Raw genomic sequence first — 18,737 nt, forward strand, 5'->3', positions numbered from 1 at the left:
CCGCCGGTGAGAGATTGCCGGCGGGTGACACCCAGGGATAGGGCCTTCTCAGTGGGAGCGCCTGCCCTCTGGAACCAGCTGCCGGTGGAGCTGAGAACTGCCCCCGACCTCCGATCATTCCGCCGGGGCCTGAAGACCTGGCTCTTTGAGCTCTCGGGCCCAGGCTGAGGAGAAATTTTTTAATTGGGTTTTAAATTGTGTACAGGGTTAATTTAATATTTTTTAATATGGTTTTAACTTTTGTATGTTGGATTTTTTAATTCCCTGTAAACCGCCCTGAGTCCTCAGGGAAAGGGCGGTATACAAATGCAACTAAATAAATAAATAAAATATATTTGTATGAAGAACATAGATATATTAAGGTGGAGTCATACTCATCTGGACGGGACTGAGTTCAAGAAGACTGTCCCATTAGGAGCCACTTTGTGGTACATGAAGAAAAAAAGGGAGAGAAAGTTGAATTTATCCTACAAATAAATTTAGCTTTCCACTTTCCTTTTCCTTCCATAAGAAACATAGATATTAATGCTGGCTACAGATGTTTTAAAGAGCATGTAAATCAGTTAAATGCTTGGCAAACAGCCGGGTGCCCAAGTCCAAATATTTGCAGAGAAGGGTACATTGCTTAAACAGTCCCTTGGAAGTTCTGTTCTGTTACTGCTCTGATTGTATATCATTAGATATTTATTTTAAAACTATTAATATTTATTTTAGTGTAGGCTTAAAAGCTTGTCTTTCTCTTTAAACTCTTGTTGCATATTGAAGAGCTTGGAGAGACAGTTTGGGTTGAGTAAACTTATGGCTTCAGCCTTCATAAACACAAAGAGAAGTTTTGTATATTAGTACTTAGGAAGGCTATATGCTTTTCTGTTTTGTATTTTAAATTTATAGATAAATGCATTTCAGCAGTAGCACCTCATTCACTTTCCAAAGTTTTTGCTCTTGTTGTTCATATAGAGGAGCTGCTTTCACCTCCAACTCTGTTATCCCAGTAAATTCCTGAGTTTTGTTTTTAACCCAGTAGACCAGTTAAATCCTGCAGGCAAGTTGGCTGTGGCTGAGAATATCAGTAATTCACAATCTATTTCAGTACATTCAAATCATTTCTCATTACAGTAATGGATGGAAATGGAAAGGAGTACGTTATGAAGAATCTTCTAAATGTTTGCATTTATACAGTCTATTTTACTTCCTTGGCTGGCTATCAAATGCTGGCTAAGAAGGAGATTGGGCCCCTCTGTTCATGTTAACAAAACTAAAGGGAAAATGTTGGAAGGCTGAATTTGGAATTTTCTGAGGCACATAATTAGCAGATGTCTTTTATTTACCTATCTTGCTGATGAATGTGTTGGCAATCATGAAGCACAATGTGCCACATAGAAAATTATCCTGCTTTTCTCGCAGCTGTTTTTCCCTTGTCTCCTTTTTTGCTACAAGATTTGAAACATATTCTCAACTGAATTGAAATAATAATGTATTGCCGCATCACAAGGTAATGCTTTGGCTTTTCCATTGCCAGTCTTGAGAAGGAACAGGGGACAGGGAACTTTGACACCAGGTTTTTGATGGAAAGGGCAAAGATGAGTGGTTCTCTCCATTCAGTCAATAACTACTTCAAATGTTTCTCTTACTGTATATAATGCATTTCTGATTACTAATGTAGACATATTCAATACACATTTTAGTCAATAGATAGGAAAGCTATTGCACTGGCATTCACTTAAGAGAAGCTGTAATTGTAGTACAGCATACACTGTGTATAAAACAAGTAAAGACTTCCAACTTGGGACTTCAAGGGCATTTCCCTGTACTTCTCTTGGCAATAGTGTGAAAGGTGTTTGCCATTTTCGTCTTCCCATTAACCCCCCCCAACTTTTCCATCTAGTCTAGTTCTCCTTTCCAGACCCTAACTGGAAGGTTGAGGCTTGCTTTCCTTCCTAACATAGATAAGGTCAATCAGATGCTGCTGCAGCTCATTTTGAAACTAGTTATTTGGTTCATCTTGCACTCTTCTTGTCCCAGCCTATCAAAATGGCCTGCTTAGTGTTTGTCGAGGACATATTCTTATGAAAGAGGCAACGAAGAGAAACACCGCAGAGACAACTGTACACCTTCTTTTTGTCTCAAGGACAGGAGGAGACTGCATTGCTGGAAATGTAGCAGGGAACCCCCATTATGTGGGAGACAAAGCATGGTTCTGCTACACTTGTTGCAATGTCTGCTGTAGTTTCAGCCTAAGTAATTTGTGTTGCTACAATTCACATCAGTGACTGTATTCTTTTGCTGGATGAAACTGGGTTTTGCTGGGTTCTTGTGTTTTTATCCAGGAGCCGTTTTACCCTAAAATGTGATCTAAATATTCATTTTAACAGGAAAGCTGCCTCTTTCTCAAGACGTTTTAATACTCGGTTGGCATATCATTCATTGTTGTTTTTTTAAAAACCTGATTAAATCAAAATGTTACACATGTTGCATTTCTGTTGGCACCTCACAAAACTAACATCTTATTCCAAAGTTATTCATATTCAACATAGATCATACCATTCCCTTGCAGTCGTACAATTCCCTCGCAGAAGGCTCCAGTTATCTCTTGGTAAGAGGAAATGATACACACAGTTGGACTTACAAATATTTCACCTTTCTTTGAGTAATTGTTTCCATGTCCAGCTACTTTGCAGTTTGTCTGCTGGGACTTTTAAGAAATGTACCAATGAATGACAGTTGTGGAAGGAGACAATTTTTGGAGGGGTATGGATAATTTCATGGAGGGCTATTAGTGGCTGGTCACACATTACTGAAATTAAATTGAATTCAAAAGATGTCAGGATCCTTTTTCTCCTGGGGGCTTGGGTGTCACAGAATTAAATTTCTCTCTTCCTCCCTGCCCATTTGGTTGCCAGGGAAGCTAGATTACTCTTGCCAATGATCTGAATGGCTCACTCACTCTCTGAGAACTTTTGATAGTAAACCAAGAGTTTGAGATTATCATCCCATCTAGTGATAGGGCTTAGTTCATACAAACTCACACATCTGCGCATACACACATATGGAAGTTTTAACAACAATAGTAAGAAGTGGTACAAACTAAAATAGAGCAAAAAAAAGAGAAAGTATATATAAAAAAGAAAAAGACAAAGGAAGCTATAAAGAAGTGGCTTCTGTTATTATTATTATTATTATTATTATTATTATTATTATTATTATTGATGATGATGATGATGATGATGATGATGATGATGTTGGAAGGGACCTTAGTGATCTAGTCCAACCCCCTGCTCAGGCAGGAAACCCTATACCATTTCAGACAAATGGCTGTCCATCTCTTCTTAAAAACTTGCAGTGTTGGAGCATTCACCACTTCTGGAATATAGAATTATATTTTACCTTCTCTTTCTAAAGTCACACCATGACTCTTGTTTGTACATCTATCCTGTCTAATCGTCAAAATCATAAAATGTGATTGTTTTAGTTTTGGCTTGAGTATTTGTTTGATTATAGCCATTACAATCTGAAAACTATAATTTATGGCTAACTAGCAAACTACGGTTGTGGTTCAATAAACCATGGTGAAACTGTAGTGAAAAAAACATATGGCTACATATAGTTCATAAGCCTCGTCTTTGACTTAACTGCAAACATGCAGCACAAGACTAATGTTCTTGAATGTCCCTCATGAAGGGGGAGTAAGGCATTTTATATAGGAAAATGTTTTGAGATCACTTGCAGAAATCTTACTTTATCTTAGAGCTTTATCCAGCCCTAAACCTTGAGACAAAATTCTTAACACTATTATGAATGTCCAAGAAAAGAGTTAAATGAATCATAGAACAAATCAATCTAGAGTTACCACCTGAGGCTCAATTTGTCATTTTTGGGATACTTTAGGATAAGGTCTAATTTTCCTGCCAGGAAAAATGGAAGAAAAGAGAATGACCAGCAGTAAAGTTGAAGAACATGGGTGCACCACTGGAAGACCTGAAGAAAGAGATTGGGGTCAAATCATCTTGAGAAGGCCTATCTGTGTGATTGCTAAGAATCAATACTAACATGTTCCCTTGTACAGAACTAAAATCAGCTTTTAATTCCTCCCAATCCTGTGCTATTTTGTTTGGTCTCTGAGTTATTGCTTACGTTGCACAGACTGAGATTCTGGCCGGTCTGAACTTGATCTCTGCATTGCAATGTCAGTTGAAGCAAGGTTTATATTTCCTCAGTGAAAATGCCTTAAAATGTCTTTCTCAGGTGGAGGCAGGGAAGAAACGCAGGCTGTTTAAGTTGATTGTAATTGCTGTGTTCTGATTCCTAGTCTTCTTATTCAATTAGTGGGTTTTGTATTATTCATGCAAACAATTTGAGGATGAAAAATGCAAGAAAAATATTTGGCAATGGGTGGCAGGCTGCATAGTTGCAGAAGGAAAAGGTTTTAGTTACGGAGTAGAGTACCAAAATGTTGCTTCATGGTAGCATGCCTTTCCAGAAACTTTCACATCAGTATGAAGATTAATAATATGAATAATAATACAAAATGTATGTATCTCTGCTACAATAATGTTTTTCCCCAGGCTACCTGCGGGATCAGTCAAGTTTCTAAGAACCTCTGAGTGTCCTGTGTTCTTTGAATAGAAGAAGGCCCTGATGGTGTTTGAACTGTTATCTAGATTCTTAGTTATCTGTTCATCCAGGAGGTTGATAGGAAAGGCTGCATGGATCTTTGTGGAGCTGATATAACTAGCTCTCCATCTAATCGAAGTAGGAAACATAAATTATTCAGTCATTTAATCATTAAATTTGATGTGCATTGACCAGCAACAAAGTATTTTCTCATCATATATTGCAGACAAAGCATTTGTTTCCAGGTCTGTGGAAAACATTAAGTCCAGTAAAACAAGAAGATGTAATAAATAATGTCATATCAATACATTTTGTTACTTTCCCATATAAATACGTATGTGAAATTATCCTGCCTACCTTAAGAAATAGCCATACTTTTGCAACTGAATGCATCCTGTATTCTGTTATAGATGTGGATCCTCCTAACATCTGCGAAAAACTGAGATTCTCAAGTTCAGATTACCAGGTGCTAAAGCATATGTCATGTTCTTCTCAACCAACATCCGAGTAGATTGGATTGTCTATGCTGTAGTTAAACATTATGTAATCAAATGCTTATGGATCTTCTTTTTGTTAAAATGATTCCTAAGCAATATAACTTCATCTCAAGTTATACAGTGCTGCTCTGAAGATGTAGTTCAACCCTGCTAGTTACTTTTAGTCCTATCAGATTTCAACTCAGAACTGATCTAGAAGTGTTTCCATCTACATGATGCCCTACATGATGCAGCCACATCTTGAAGATCTGCTTATTCCTAACTGATTTTTTCCTTCTACAGTAGCATCTATGTTTCCAAATGTGTTTATTTTTTCACCTGGACTCTTATTAATTATGGCAGGTGAGCCAGGGTGATGGAAATATCTGTTGCATCAGAGCATTTAGATCTCTGAGAGTGTGAAGTAGCAACTGTAGTGAAATCCAGGATGCCAAACCTTGATTCCAGATAAATCTGACAGTTTAATGAGAACATTAGCAGTGTCCACATCAGTCACTTGTATGGCAAAACATGTTCAACTGAAGTATTTTCAGAAATAGTGTTCTGATGCAACCCTGACCCTCTGTGTTTGTGTTGTGTGTCTGTGTGTCTGTGTATCTAACTATCTACACACACACACACACACACATACACACACACACACACATACACACACACACACACACAGGGAGGGAAGTGGGGGAGGGGGAGAAATACTCCAATTTCAATCTGGAGAAGCATTTTCATATATAGTAGAAATTCGTTTATTTAGTCCACAAAGAAACCTTGCCTTTTTTGCAAGCCTCCAATCAGACATGTTCTGAGAGGTTGCAGTCCAGTATTACTAATGCGGTCATCTGCAATGCCCCAGAATTTTCAGACGTAACCTTGTATGATGCATTAATGTCACACAAGTAGAATCTTCTATGGAAAAAAGCAGCATGTAATCCATGTGAGAGGAGGTTATTTGTGTTTGCTCCTATGGCTGAGGTCAGGTCCATTTAATTTTATGGCTTCACATAGATCATGAATGGCAGAGGAAGACAGAAACAATAGCAAGCAAGGTCAATTTTATTTTAGTGCTGTAAGTTAATACTAATTCCAGATTGCTATCACTCCCTTTATTCAATGAGTGACGGCTTCTGAGAAGAGCTAGAAGGGGAAACAATTAAGGTGGCTGTTGTGTCATTTCGATTTTCTTCTCAAGTATTTATTTTCATCTCAGGCTTTTCAGAATAAAAAGCTCATTTAAAAATTTTGAAACATTCCAGGTTTTCATATTTTACCTTAGCCACATATTTAATAAGTCTTGAGGATATTAATTCTTTCAGTGAAATGTCAAGAGAAATACAAAGCTGTATGAATTTTTTACAATGGGCTCAGTTGGCCTAGGTGTGCATGGAAGTGCCCTCTTCATTATCCCTTGCTGGCTCTATAAGTATCCCTGGGCCTGGTAATAACCAGAGCTTTAAACATCACTCCTATATGAAAACCCATGGGAAATCTCTTCTAAATAAGGCCATGTGAAGGCCATGGAATACAGTCACATTTTTAAGATGGTCTGGCCTGGGAAGCTTCCAAGCAGAACATGAAACCATCTGTTCACCCTTCTGATTATCTCCAACATGAGGCTGCCATAGATATATTTCTCCAAATTAGATGAATCTGTATACTCTATACCTCAAGCCACCCTCTCATTTATATAACCAACATAATTTTATTGTTATTTTTTGGTGTTGCACATTGCTATTTCCAATGGAGCACAGTGCTAGGACAAGATTAATGAGGAATGCTAGTGTCAATGCTTTGGGTTTGGGGGGAGGAGATTTCAGATTCTGGCATGATGTCATGGTTCCGATAAATGAGACAGTTCAAACAAAATGCAGGCATTGTTTATCTCAAAAGTCTTACTAATGAAACGAAACATTGGCACTCATGGAGGGATGCCAGAATCTGAAATCTCCTCCCCCCCAAACCCATGGTAACATACACAATTCCCACCCTTATCTACACGTCATAAATCACATTATCCAATTAGTTTTACATATGAAGTTTCACTTCCCATTCTCTATGTGGGCTTTTCTTATCTTCTCAAAACATCCGGTTGATGTTCCCCCTCCCCACAGGGATTCAAAGCGAAACAGTTAAAGTAACAGGCTGTCTCTTATATTGTCAGTGCAAAACATGTCAGTGTTTACAGCATTGTCAGCTAGATTAGGACAGGTAAATTGGAGCTAGATACTCTGCCTTGGATGAGTAAAAAAAACCCTCTTCTAAATTGATCTGAACTGCTGTGATTTCAGGCTTTATTCTAAGGTGATGCACAGGCATAATATAGACCCATGTTATATCTCTCGAACATCAGACTTTTTAAACTTCCCTATGGATGTCTAGCTGAGTTCCAGATCCACACATTTGTCAGATAAACCTTACTCTGATTGTCCATAGGAGTGAACATCTACCGTCTCTGCTAGAAACTATCCACTGTTTCTAAGCAAATGGGACTTGTTTCACGTGCTTGTAATTTAAAGTGCAAGTCGGCCCTCTGCCTTGAAATTGCATATACAGCACAGTACAATCATTTTGTGTTTATAAATATCTCCGTGTGGCATTAACTGGATAACTATGAGTAGAGAGTTCCCCTCTTCGCCTTTCCCGGAGGCCATCTGCATAATATTACTGATACGGTTCAAAAGCAACCATCATCTCTGACTTCAAAACATTTACCTAGCACCCTGCTCTTCTGATCTTCTAACAGACTGCACTTAAAACATTTGCAAAAGAGAACAAGTGAGCATTTCAACTTTCTTGTTGCCTGCCTTTTTCCCTATTAAAATAGTGATATTTTATTGAATGTCGTTGGTGCCATTGTTTTCTACAAAGAGGTTATAATTCTTTCCTTTTCATTTATACAGAGCAGAATGTTTGTTCACCTGTTTTAAGTGGAATGGCTCATGGGAAAGGGGAACCTTATGATTTTGAATATTAACTAGACAACCTTCAGAATGTCTGATTTCAGAATAACAACATTTTGTACTATGTGGCACACTGCAGATTGCATGCAAAGCTCTGATGTTTGAGTTTGCTACTGTACCCATCATGCAGCCTGTTGAATTTATCTACATAGAAAGAGTGATAAGATATTGTTGCCATGGGTTTCACAAGGCACTAGGAGTTGTGCCAGGAAACCTGGAATTGTAATTGCTCAGGGCTAATAAAAATCTGAACAATTCCTTAATGACTTAAGAAACTGAATGCCCAAAGGGGCCTGTCCCCTGCAGTAAGGCTGCATCACTCTTGCTGTCATTAGTGTGCACATTCTGGGAAGAAGAGAATAGGACAGCCGGAGGAGTATCTTAGCATACTATTCCCTAGTAATGGAAGGATGTTTGGAACTAGGATAGGAAGCCTCCAGATCTATTAATATGCCAATGACATAATAGTTCAACAAAACATGGAAATTGGGATGAATCTGATCTTACAATGAACAGATTTAGACCTGAACTTCATTACCGTAAAATTAATTGATCCCTTTTCCCAGGTAATTTCAGGAAAGCTTACCCATCACAGATCAAATAATAAAGATATCCCTTCCCTTCAGATCAGAGTACATGAGAAAAAAATATACAGTAGCTGGTTCCCCACAATGGAACATGATTGGTTTAACAGGCTTTTACTAAATAAACCACAGCTCAAGTTCAGGCAACAAAAAATAATAAAGAATGATTTTCAAACAACTATGGCTAAGTTCGCACAACACATTAAGCAAAACCCCAGACCATATTCTGCCTTAGGAGGCCTAATAACCATAGTCAATAAAGGGACTTGAGAGTCAAAATTGATTGTCCTTTAGAATATATTGGATCACATAATGTGAGCCATCATAGCATTCTTTTGATTTGAAAGTCCCCATCTTTTTGTGGGTATGAGGGAATGCACACATGTTGACATGAATGGTACCCATCACTCTGTGTGTATTTATGAGCTCCATGCTTACTGATCAAGAAAGGGAAGAAAGGTTAACTGGGAAATTAGATTCCTAGTCCTTCAAATATTACTTGAATTAAAACCCAGAAGACAGCAAAGACTGTCTTACATTTTTGACAGTGTTTATGACGTAAAGTAGGGTGAAGGGGAGATAGGCTTGGGTGTAAATTCACTGGATGATTTGCAGATTATTTCCCAAAGATTTTGGGATTCTAATTGTATAACAAGGGCAATAGCAAAATCCAAAGGAACTTGGATATAGTTTGGTCTATGCAGCTCATTTCTCTATATGGTTCAAGAATGTAGTAGGCATTACATTCTGGCTTCAGACAGAGCTTTTTGCCTTCTAATGTCTAAAAGCTGAAAGTCACGTGATGGCAGTCAAACCATCCACCTAAGCCTTCCTGAGCTCTCTCTGCTAGAACCAGACCTGTCTGCTTTGTTTCCTGCTTAAATGGTGACGATACAGCTGAACGCAACCTGACTTGGCATGAGCCTAATTATATCCAGTCACCTCATTTACATAATGATTCAGCGACCCTTCATAATGTAAAGCATTCATTTCTTGGTCTTCAACAGGGAATACATCTTTGCTCTTCCTTTACTGCCCCAGGGATGAGTCAAACTCTCTATCCGTACATTTTTTTTCTATACTGAGCTATGTGTCTGTGACTATATGAATAAAGATCAGTGGTGGGATTCCGCCAGTTCACACCACTTCGCCAGAACCAGTAGCTAATTTTTTGTTGCCCAGGCCCAGAATGGACTTCCAGAAGCAGCATTTACACAGAGAACCGGTTGTTCACATATTTGAATCCCACCACTGGTAAAGATCCAGAAGAATCTAATTGCTCTTTAAGAATGCTGGATTCCCCCAGCCTTGTTCAAGGCATGACACATAGGGCCATCCTTTTTATACCTCTGAAAAGTCCAGTTGATCTGTAAGATTACCTGAATCATTGTGACTGCTCTCCTGGAATACTACCGGAAGAAAGGTCTGAACACCCTGCCTTCAGGAGTTATATTACCTTTTGCTGCTTTTGTTTAATGGGCAATTAGTGATTCGTATATTGAGGATTATAAACCTTTTTCTTTTTTCACAGTTCCTGGAACAGAATAAGTGAGATTTCATGCAGTCTTAGATGTCCATATCTCAGTCTCTAAACAATGATCATTCCATTACATCCATTTGATACTTTTGTATAACCTATCCTCCTAAATTTCTCCCATGATAACTTGCTCTTTAAGAATGTATATATAGTATACAGTACTGCTTAACAACCATCATTCTTGAATTGTACAAATCTGGTCAAAAGCAAAAATCTACTTTAATAATGTTCAGCTGCACTTCCCACCTCGGCTAACCACCCAAGAAAGCAGACCTCTTGAAACAGGCATTATCTCAAAAGGAATTTTTTATTAGGGGTTAGTGACAGTAGGGAAGTCAAGATGAGATGTGGGGAAAATCCCGCTTAAACGGGATAGTTAAGCCAGCAATATTCCTCCTCCCACCAAAGTCATAATGTCCATTTGAAATCCAGCCAATCCACAGGTGGCACGATGTGTGGGTAAGTGGCACAGTTGGCACACATCTCAAGATCTTTTCCAGTTTTGTTTCTCTGTAACCGTCTCCCTGATAAGGGAGACACATTCCTTTCTCAAGTGGATAGAGGTGGGAGAAGAAAAACTGAAAGCGAAAGTTATCCCAAGTGAAAGCAAATATCCCCTTTCCCCCAGCAGAATGGCAGGCCCCAAAGCAAAAGCACAAGAGTATATATGCGAGGAAGACAATAAGGATTTGGGGACCTGACATACGCCCCCCCCTAAAAGAATGGAAAATCCACCTAAAATACAAAAAGGGAAGGGGAACAAGCAATACAGGCATATTAATTAGGCTTATCAGGATATTGACAATGGAAACATCTTAGAAGTTTAGGGGCTCTAACATGTTTCTTGTACACCCACTCATTCTGGGAAGAAGGGAGATTCTTCCAAGCTACTAAGTACTGTGTCACCCCATGGTGTATTCGAGAGTCCAAAATGTCCTTAATCTCAAAGTGTTGTTCACCCTCAGCGATAATAGGTGTGGGCCTGAGGCGCAGGAGGCCTAAGGTTAGAAGTAACCTCCAGTTTGAGCGAACTGCAGTGGAAAACAGGGTGGATTTTCAATAAGTTCTTTGACAACTCCAATTGAACCGTCTATCATGCCTCAGAGCCTGAATCTGTGGAGGAAAATGAGCTGGAACGGGACCCTATGGAGGCTGAGGGAGAGGTGTCTGTGGCTTCAGAGGAATGAGGGGAAGAGCAGGCCAAGGCAGGCCAGGGTCCTTCAGGATTGGGACAGGATGAACAGGAGAGACAGAGTTCAGGCAATGAGCAAGGGCCACCCCCTCCTGATCCTAGAGCATGGAGAGTGGAGAGAAGGAGGGAACAACGCAGGCAGGCTGAACTACTCGGGAGGAGAGTGTCCTGCCCCTCTCCACAAGGCACACCTGGAGACTGAGATTTAAGGAGACGCTATGGGGAGGGGCATTTGTCGGGAACAAACACTGATTCCTTGGAGTTTTGTGTGTTGCTGATCTGTGACTTCTGCTTGGAAACCTGGAAACTGACTATTGGACTGATTGATAACGTTGCTTGAATGTTTAAAGACCTCAGACTGTATTTTGGCTTCTCTTTTGAAACTGCTCAGGCAAGTTTGTATTCACACAGACTCAGGTTTATGATGTATGTGTTATTCCTTGTTATTTCTGCGGCCTTGAGTACATTCATCTTCTAATTAGACTGTATGTGAAACTACTTGCAGCCAGACTCGGCTGAAGGTGTGTGTGTTTTCTTTTGTTGGAGGCTTGCCAGAAACGTGGGAGCACTTGGGGAAAATTTGGAGCAATTAAAGGACTGTTTGAATTGCCAGCTGACTGCATTGCCTCTGTGCTGTGCCCTAGGTCACAAACATAAACTTTGGCCTCATTTGTGGTCATAAGTCAAGGACTACCTGCATTTCTATTTTTTTACTGATTTTTCCAAACTAGTTTCTATTTGAGTACTTTATTTCTATTTGGAATGTGTCTAAGCTGATCTATCAACATAATAATCTATTCATTCCTTCATTTCAGCTTTTATGGCTTTGTTTTTAATTTGATTCTGGTTGAAGAACCTTAGAATTAGCAGATCACATTAGCTTTAAAAATGTCTATTCCTGATATAAAAGTGCAACAATAGTAATAAGAATTTTTTTTTGAGACATTGGCTGCACCTTGCAGGAACCCTATATTGATGACAAATAAGCACACGTCTTGCATTAAATGCCTGAAACATAGCCATAACATATGTAACAAATCAAATGTCTCTCATGTCCTATCAAAATCTCCAAGGTCAGCCAAAAAAAAGGAAGCTACCAACACAAGGCATCTAAAGATCATTTAAAGATATGTTTTTCTTAGTTGCTCCTTGTCTATGTCGTTTCCAAGGAATTTTTACGCTGCACATTTTTCCTTCTGACATCTATCAAGCATAGGCATAAAGCAGCATAGTAATGTATACTTACATATCTTTATCCCTCTCATGTAATATCTGGTGGAAATTATCTGTCCTTAAACCTAGAAGGAAAGATTTAGCATTTGTAAAAGCAAACAGATATTTGCAGAGCCCATCAGGGATGAGCTCCATAAATAACTTATTTGTAGAAATGTGACAATGCCTGCATGAGTCTTGTAATCTCTTTTTTAAACAGTTCCAATATAAAAAGTTGGACCCATTTTTCATTTATCAAAAAAAGTTTGGGCAGATCTCTGACAACCACTCTTAAACAGACAAAGTTATGAAGATTTTGCCATCAGTTGTTTTCATTATTCTAACATATTATGGTCTTCATTATTTAAATTTGGGTTTTAATTTGTGTTATCTCCTCTAAAGTTCTGGAACAGGTAAAGCTGTACACTGAAGCAATTGAAATATTATCCTTACTCATTTTCTAAATAAGGAAATGGTCTTATGAGATCCATATCCAGAAATGTGGCTAAATATTTATAGTAAACCTTTTTACTTTTTCTAAGGTTGGTTTATGATGCTTCAATGGCATCTTCTCCCCACCCCCCTGCTAAATCCTTTAAGCTAATGCCTGCCTGCATTAAGTATCCTGTAAGAGTTCTCAGGAAAACAACACACCCTATGAAAAGAACACAGTGGAATTCTAATAATAAATATTTGCTTCCTTTCTCTTGCAGATTGATTTGGAGCCAGAAGGAAGAGTGTACGTCATCATAGATCTTTCAGGCTCTTCAGGTGAAGGTAAGACTGCTAGATTTTATTGTATTCACTCAAAGATACACATATATATTTTCAGCCTGGTCAAGAGCTCTTTATCCGAATATACAGATTTCTGTGTGTCTGGGGCACAGGAAGCTAAGCCAATCAAGGACTCCCTTATATATGTGGGCATGCACACATTCTAAGAAGGAAGTTCCCAGATGTTTATGGAGATTTTCAGTCATCCAGGTCATGGTTGTGCTTTCTTTCAAAAGACAACTAGACTTTATTTTGCTTGAAGACATTTCCCTTCTCGTCCAAGAAGCTTCTTCAGAAGAACAAGAAAGCCCAGTTGCTTATTGAAAGAAAGCACCTTTGGGACAAAGTTCCCAGATGATTGACAGATGAACCCACCCACCCTACCCCCCCGGCTCCCAGCAGAAAGAGCATTTAGATAGGGAACCTATTACTTAGAGAAGTGCCAGGGCCTCTTCACTGGATGTATTCCTGCAGAAATTAAATAGCCAGTTGTTAAAGAAGCTTTAATTTGGATTCCAGTATTGAACAAGAGGTTAGAGTCTGGCCTAACTGGCTCCTTCTTCTCTGTGATTCTGCTATAGCAGCGTGCCACAGATTAGTTTTTATATATATATATTCAGCCAGTGATGGAATAAATCTGATACTGTGTTTCTTTCTATTTTTCTGCAGCCAGGAGATTGTACCCTTGATCAATGCCTAGAGGACAACCTTGAAAGTTTGATGCAAGTAGTTCAGAACTTTCTAAAAAAAGAGAATAAAATAATAATTATTGTGGGACATAGTACAAGTTTTGACTGACAATATATATAACAATAATGAGTGTACAGCATATTGTCAGGATATACTTGTACCGTGTTCAATGATGATTATTTTATTCTCTCTTTTTAGAAAGTTCAGAGCTATTTGCATGAATATACATGCAGACACAAAACACCCCCCCTACACAAACCATGCAGTAGAATGTTATTAACAGTCTATAAGATTTTTCAGAGAAACTGAATGCATTGGTTCATTGATCATCATTTGGAACATAAACTAGTTTGAACTGTATTTGCATGATTTGTCTATTGAACTTGGTGCTTATACTATTATGACCACAAAACTGTAGAAGCAAAATACAACCAGCATATTGATTTGAAAACAAATCTCTAACATTTATTATACAAATATATATGATTGCCCATTTTAATAAAATAATTTTGGGCAGCTAACAAGTGTTAAAAGTAATAATGTTTACACACACACACACACACACATCATTATATGTATATTGGCTAATGGTCAGTGGCTAATGAAGTTTATATTCCCTCATTTGCCCACTTCCTTGCAAACACACCTGGGTTGTTGTGTTTTTTGGCTGCTTCTGCATAATCAGAAACTTTTACTGCAAATAAAAGTACATTGGATTTTATGCTTTCTTAATAATCTCCAGAAGAGTTTTGAACTGCTGGAATATATACTGCTCAAAAAAAATAAAGGGAACAGAAGATAAGACACCCTACTATTAAATACAGTACATTGTGTTGTTTAAGTGTTCCATTTATTTTTTTGAGCAGTATATTTATTAAAAAGCTAAGAGTGTTTTGATTTCAAATGCTGATGTAAGCATTATTTTTTTGGCCTTTACCCAGTCAGCAAGAAGGAATGTCTGTGTATTTTGTAAACAGGCTGTTTCTAGATGGGTATTATTTACATTCACATAGGCATCACTCGGTGGGGGAGGGGAAGTAAGGTATATTTGCTCTTTAAAATGGAACAACAATGTCTTGATTTTAGTGGTACTTTTACTCACAAATATTAATCAGTATGTAGACTTCTGGGCCTATCTTCAGATCAATCCTGTTATTAGGCAAATTAAGCAGTAGACCCGTTAAGCAGCCAGTACTGATAACAAAAAAGAAGCAATTTTTAAACTAAATTATTATTGTTATTATTGTATCTTTATTGCCAGAGTTTGAAAAGGTACTCGTGGGATTTTCTGTCCACGTGCCAAAATAACATACTCGGACTTAACTTCACTTGAGAGTGTGCCTTGGCTTGGCTTCAAACATTGAAATGTCTGGGAGTAAGCTTACACACTCTTACACACTCTTGTATTCCTGTCTTGCTTGTGAGTTTTCCCAGACCCTTCTGGCAATCCACTGAGAGAAACAAAGTGCTGAATTCAGTGGACTTTTGGCCTTACATTCTTCCTGTAAGGAAGAATGAGAAGACCCAAACAGGAAGCCTATCCCAACTCATGCAAACTCCTTCCCTAGCCATTTTAGAGAAGGGGAAAAGATAGATTTAAAACTGGGATATAAAATTTTCCAGGAGACAAGGAGTAAGCTGCCTTTCCTCCTTTCCGTCTATTTTTAAGTTCTATTGTTCCTCCTTAGTATGTGTTTCTATAGTTGCAATGAGCAGCCTCCAGGGACGTGGTATTATTCTGGTATGCTTGTTTGAACAGTGTTTTCTTATCTCCCCCTTTCCTTTCCTACAGTTTATGTTGTGTGTTTGTGTGTCCCTGTCTGTGTAAATACACAGAGATATTTATAGTCAATTTTTACTAACATAATCCCAAAGCAATATATATATATATCATATAGTAGTAATCATAAAGCAGAACATGAAATAATTTTAACCAGGACACTCACTTCAATTCAAAAAATTAAATTTGTACCAAATTGCAAAGGTTAAGCCAGAAATCAGAATTATAGAACACATTAAATCAGGGGTCCTCAACCTTGACAACTTTAAGATTTGTGGACTTCAACTCCCAGAATTCCTCAGCCTGTCTTAAAGTTGCCAAGTTTGAGGACCCCCTCCATTAAATGACACATGAGCATGGAGTCAGCCATGAATTTAACTGATGCTGAAAACTAACCAGGCTCAGTGCAATTGTGGCCAGATGGATAGAGACTTTATGCTCATGGCACCTATATCCAGAACCCTTCTAGAATGATATTCCATCATGAAGACAAATAAAATGGGCAAATATAGCAACCTTCAACCTCAATGGAAGAACAGTAAGCTTTAAGAATTAAAAAAAAGAAGCAAGGGGCATCTTTTGACTTCCAGTCATATCCCTAAATGTCAGATACTTTTAAAATGTACATTTTAGAAGTGTATGAAATAAAACATGTTTCTTTTGTACTCTGAACAAAACCTGGAGATTAAAAAAAAACAAACAAACAAATGAATCAAGACGAATTGATTTAACTAATCTAGTTGTTATTTTAGCATTTTAGCCTCCTTAATATCACAAATACCTACATGAGCAGAATATTGTTTCTTTGCTATTAACTCCACACTTTGTTAATTGTTCAGTATGAGACATTTCTATTCATTTTTTTTAACTGAAAATGTATCTTTGTGCAAGCTGCAAATTCATGCTTTCTGCAGAGCCTCTCTGCAATTCTGAACATTTAAAAATAGTATGTTTTGCATTTGGAAACAAATTGATGCCTTTCTATTTTTACTTGTAGTGAGTGATACGGGCACAGCAAGTACTCACAAGAGCTGAACTTTCGTTTTCCAAAAGAAGGTTGCAATTTTCAGAATTTTAGCAAGATTCTAGAGGTTAGAAGTAGTAGTCAACTCTTGGAAGAACTTTCAATTTGCCTAATGAGCTACTAATTTTTAAATTCACAAGTAACTTTTTTGGAATCATAGTGACAGGTTGCTTATGATATCTCTGAATTTTTATACTGGAATTTAAATATTCTTGTTGGAAAATAGAAGAGCAAAAATATACATATGACTTGTTCTGGCCAAAAGGTTTAGTCTCTGCTTTTATCAGAGTGATAGGTCAAAGATCAGATTACTCAGGTTCATGAAGGGAGCTGTCCAACAGGAGCATTGTTACTTCAGCAACAGCTAGACTGCAGCTAAGTAAATTTTAAAAGTAATATTGAAATCCCACCCTTTCTTTGATCACTCAGGTGCTTCTTTCTCATATTTGCAATGCTGAAGTTTCTAATGTATTAATAAACAGGAATCCTTCTGACAGTGATCCTTCTGGTGGTATCAAAAGAGCAATCAGCATCATTCAATGCCTTTTGTCCTCTACAAGCGTTAGAGACAATGATAGATTATTCCCCTTCCTTCGGGAGTCCTTCGGGAAAGGGCGGTATATAAATCTAAATAATAAATAAATAAATAAATAAATAAATAAATAAATAAATAAATTTGGGTTATAAAAGATGCTAGAAGAGAAGAGGTGACATAACCTGACATTAGATTTGATCTGCACAACATGTAATCCAGCAACCAACCATGTATTTCATCCTATCATTTGCTTGACCACCACATCAGCTTTCACTTTTTAGGCAGACAGAAATATCCAGAATGCTTATTGAGCTCTGCCCTCATCCTCTTATCCTTTCTGAGGGCCATGAGGACCTGCCTGTTCATGCAAGCACTGGGCTAGGATGGAAGGGAGCCCAGTGAATGTGGAGCTGAGGAGATGTCCTGGTACTTTGGTGGGAAGAATGATGTACTGTATGTTGTGGCTTTATATTTCATTTTTATGGACTATTGCTGCGAACCACTTACAATTATCATGTACAACACAAGGAGCCATGTAAGTTTTCTAAATAATTGAATTATAATTAGCACTAACATTATAATATTATTGGATCGGTTTTGCTTAATCATTTTTATTCTTATAATGATTTAGCCTGTTTTACATCCAAAGCATGAGTTGGGTTTGGTCTTTTAAATTTTAATGTATATATGCTATTTTCTATACTTTGAAGAGTTTTGTATGTCTTGTACATCTGCTATGAGATCCATTTGGATGAAGGACAGTATAGAATTATTTTAATCAAATGCAATTCAATAACATATTCAATCTATTTTTTTAAAAAAATAAATGCTATCCTTATTACATTTACTCATCTTCATTATTCTTTAGTACAAACCTAATGTTGTATCTGGGTGGATCAGAATGGATTCAGAAAGATTTTAACTAGTGTATAATTCAGTGGTCTTGGGAAACTCTGGGTAAACATCTGTTTCTAATTTGTATTAATAAAAAGAATTATAAGGCTCTGGTTTTCAGGCTGAACAAAAAAGTATGATTAATGTTGTAAGTTTCTTTCTGAAACATCATATAAAGTCTTGTTGACCTCTGCTGACCCCTGTCCTCCATTGATCAAGATTGTAAGTGATAGTTATAGCAGCTCTGAAAAAAATTCTAACCTTCCACACAGATGTATATCCTTTTTATAACCATCCAATTTTTCTATAGTGGTACTTCTGTTAAGAAGGAAAAGATAAGCGTAGAAACAGTTTCAACTCATTCATTATCCATAGTAGCACTGTTTTCATTCTGTCTTGGTCTGAGAGTTTTTGTGGGTAAACTTTTTGTCTTGTTATGGAAGGTGTTTTTCT

General features: G+C 37.7%; 1 protein-coding gene across 2 annotated transcripts in view; it reads left to right on the plus strand.

Moving 5' to 3' along the window:
* Positions 1–18,737, plus strand: part of PRKCE (protein kinase C epsilon) — a 338,032-nt gene that overhangs the window by 143,445 nt on the left and 175,850 nt on the right. For both annotated transcript variants that reach the window (XM_083361586.1, XM_083361587.1), the window contains exon 2: positions 13,301–13,364. In XM_083361586.1, coding sequence (XP_083217712.1) covers positions 13,301–13,364 — 64 coding nt within the window. The remainder of the gene's footprint in view (positions 1–13,300; positions 13,365–18,737) is intronic.

This window comes from Vipera ursinii, assembly GCF_947247035.1.
Source record: "Vipera ursinii genome assembly, chromosome: 1".
NCBI classification, from domain to species: Eukaryota; Metazoa; Chordata; class Lepidosauria; order Squamata; family Viperidae; genus Vipera; species Vipera ursinii.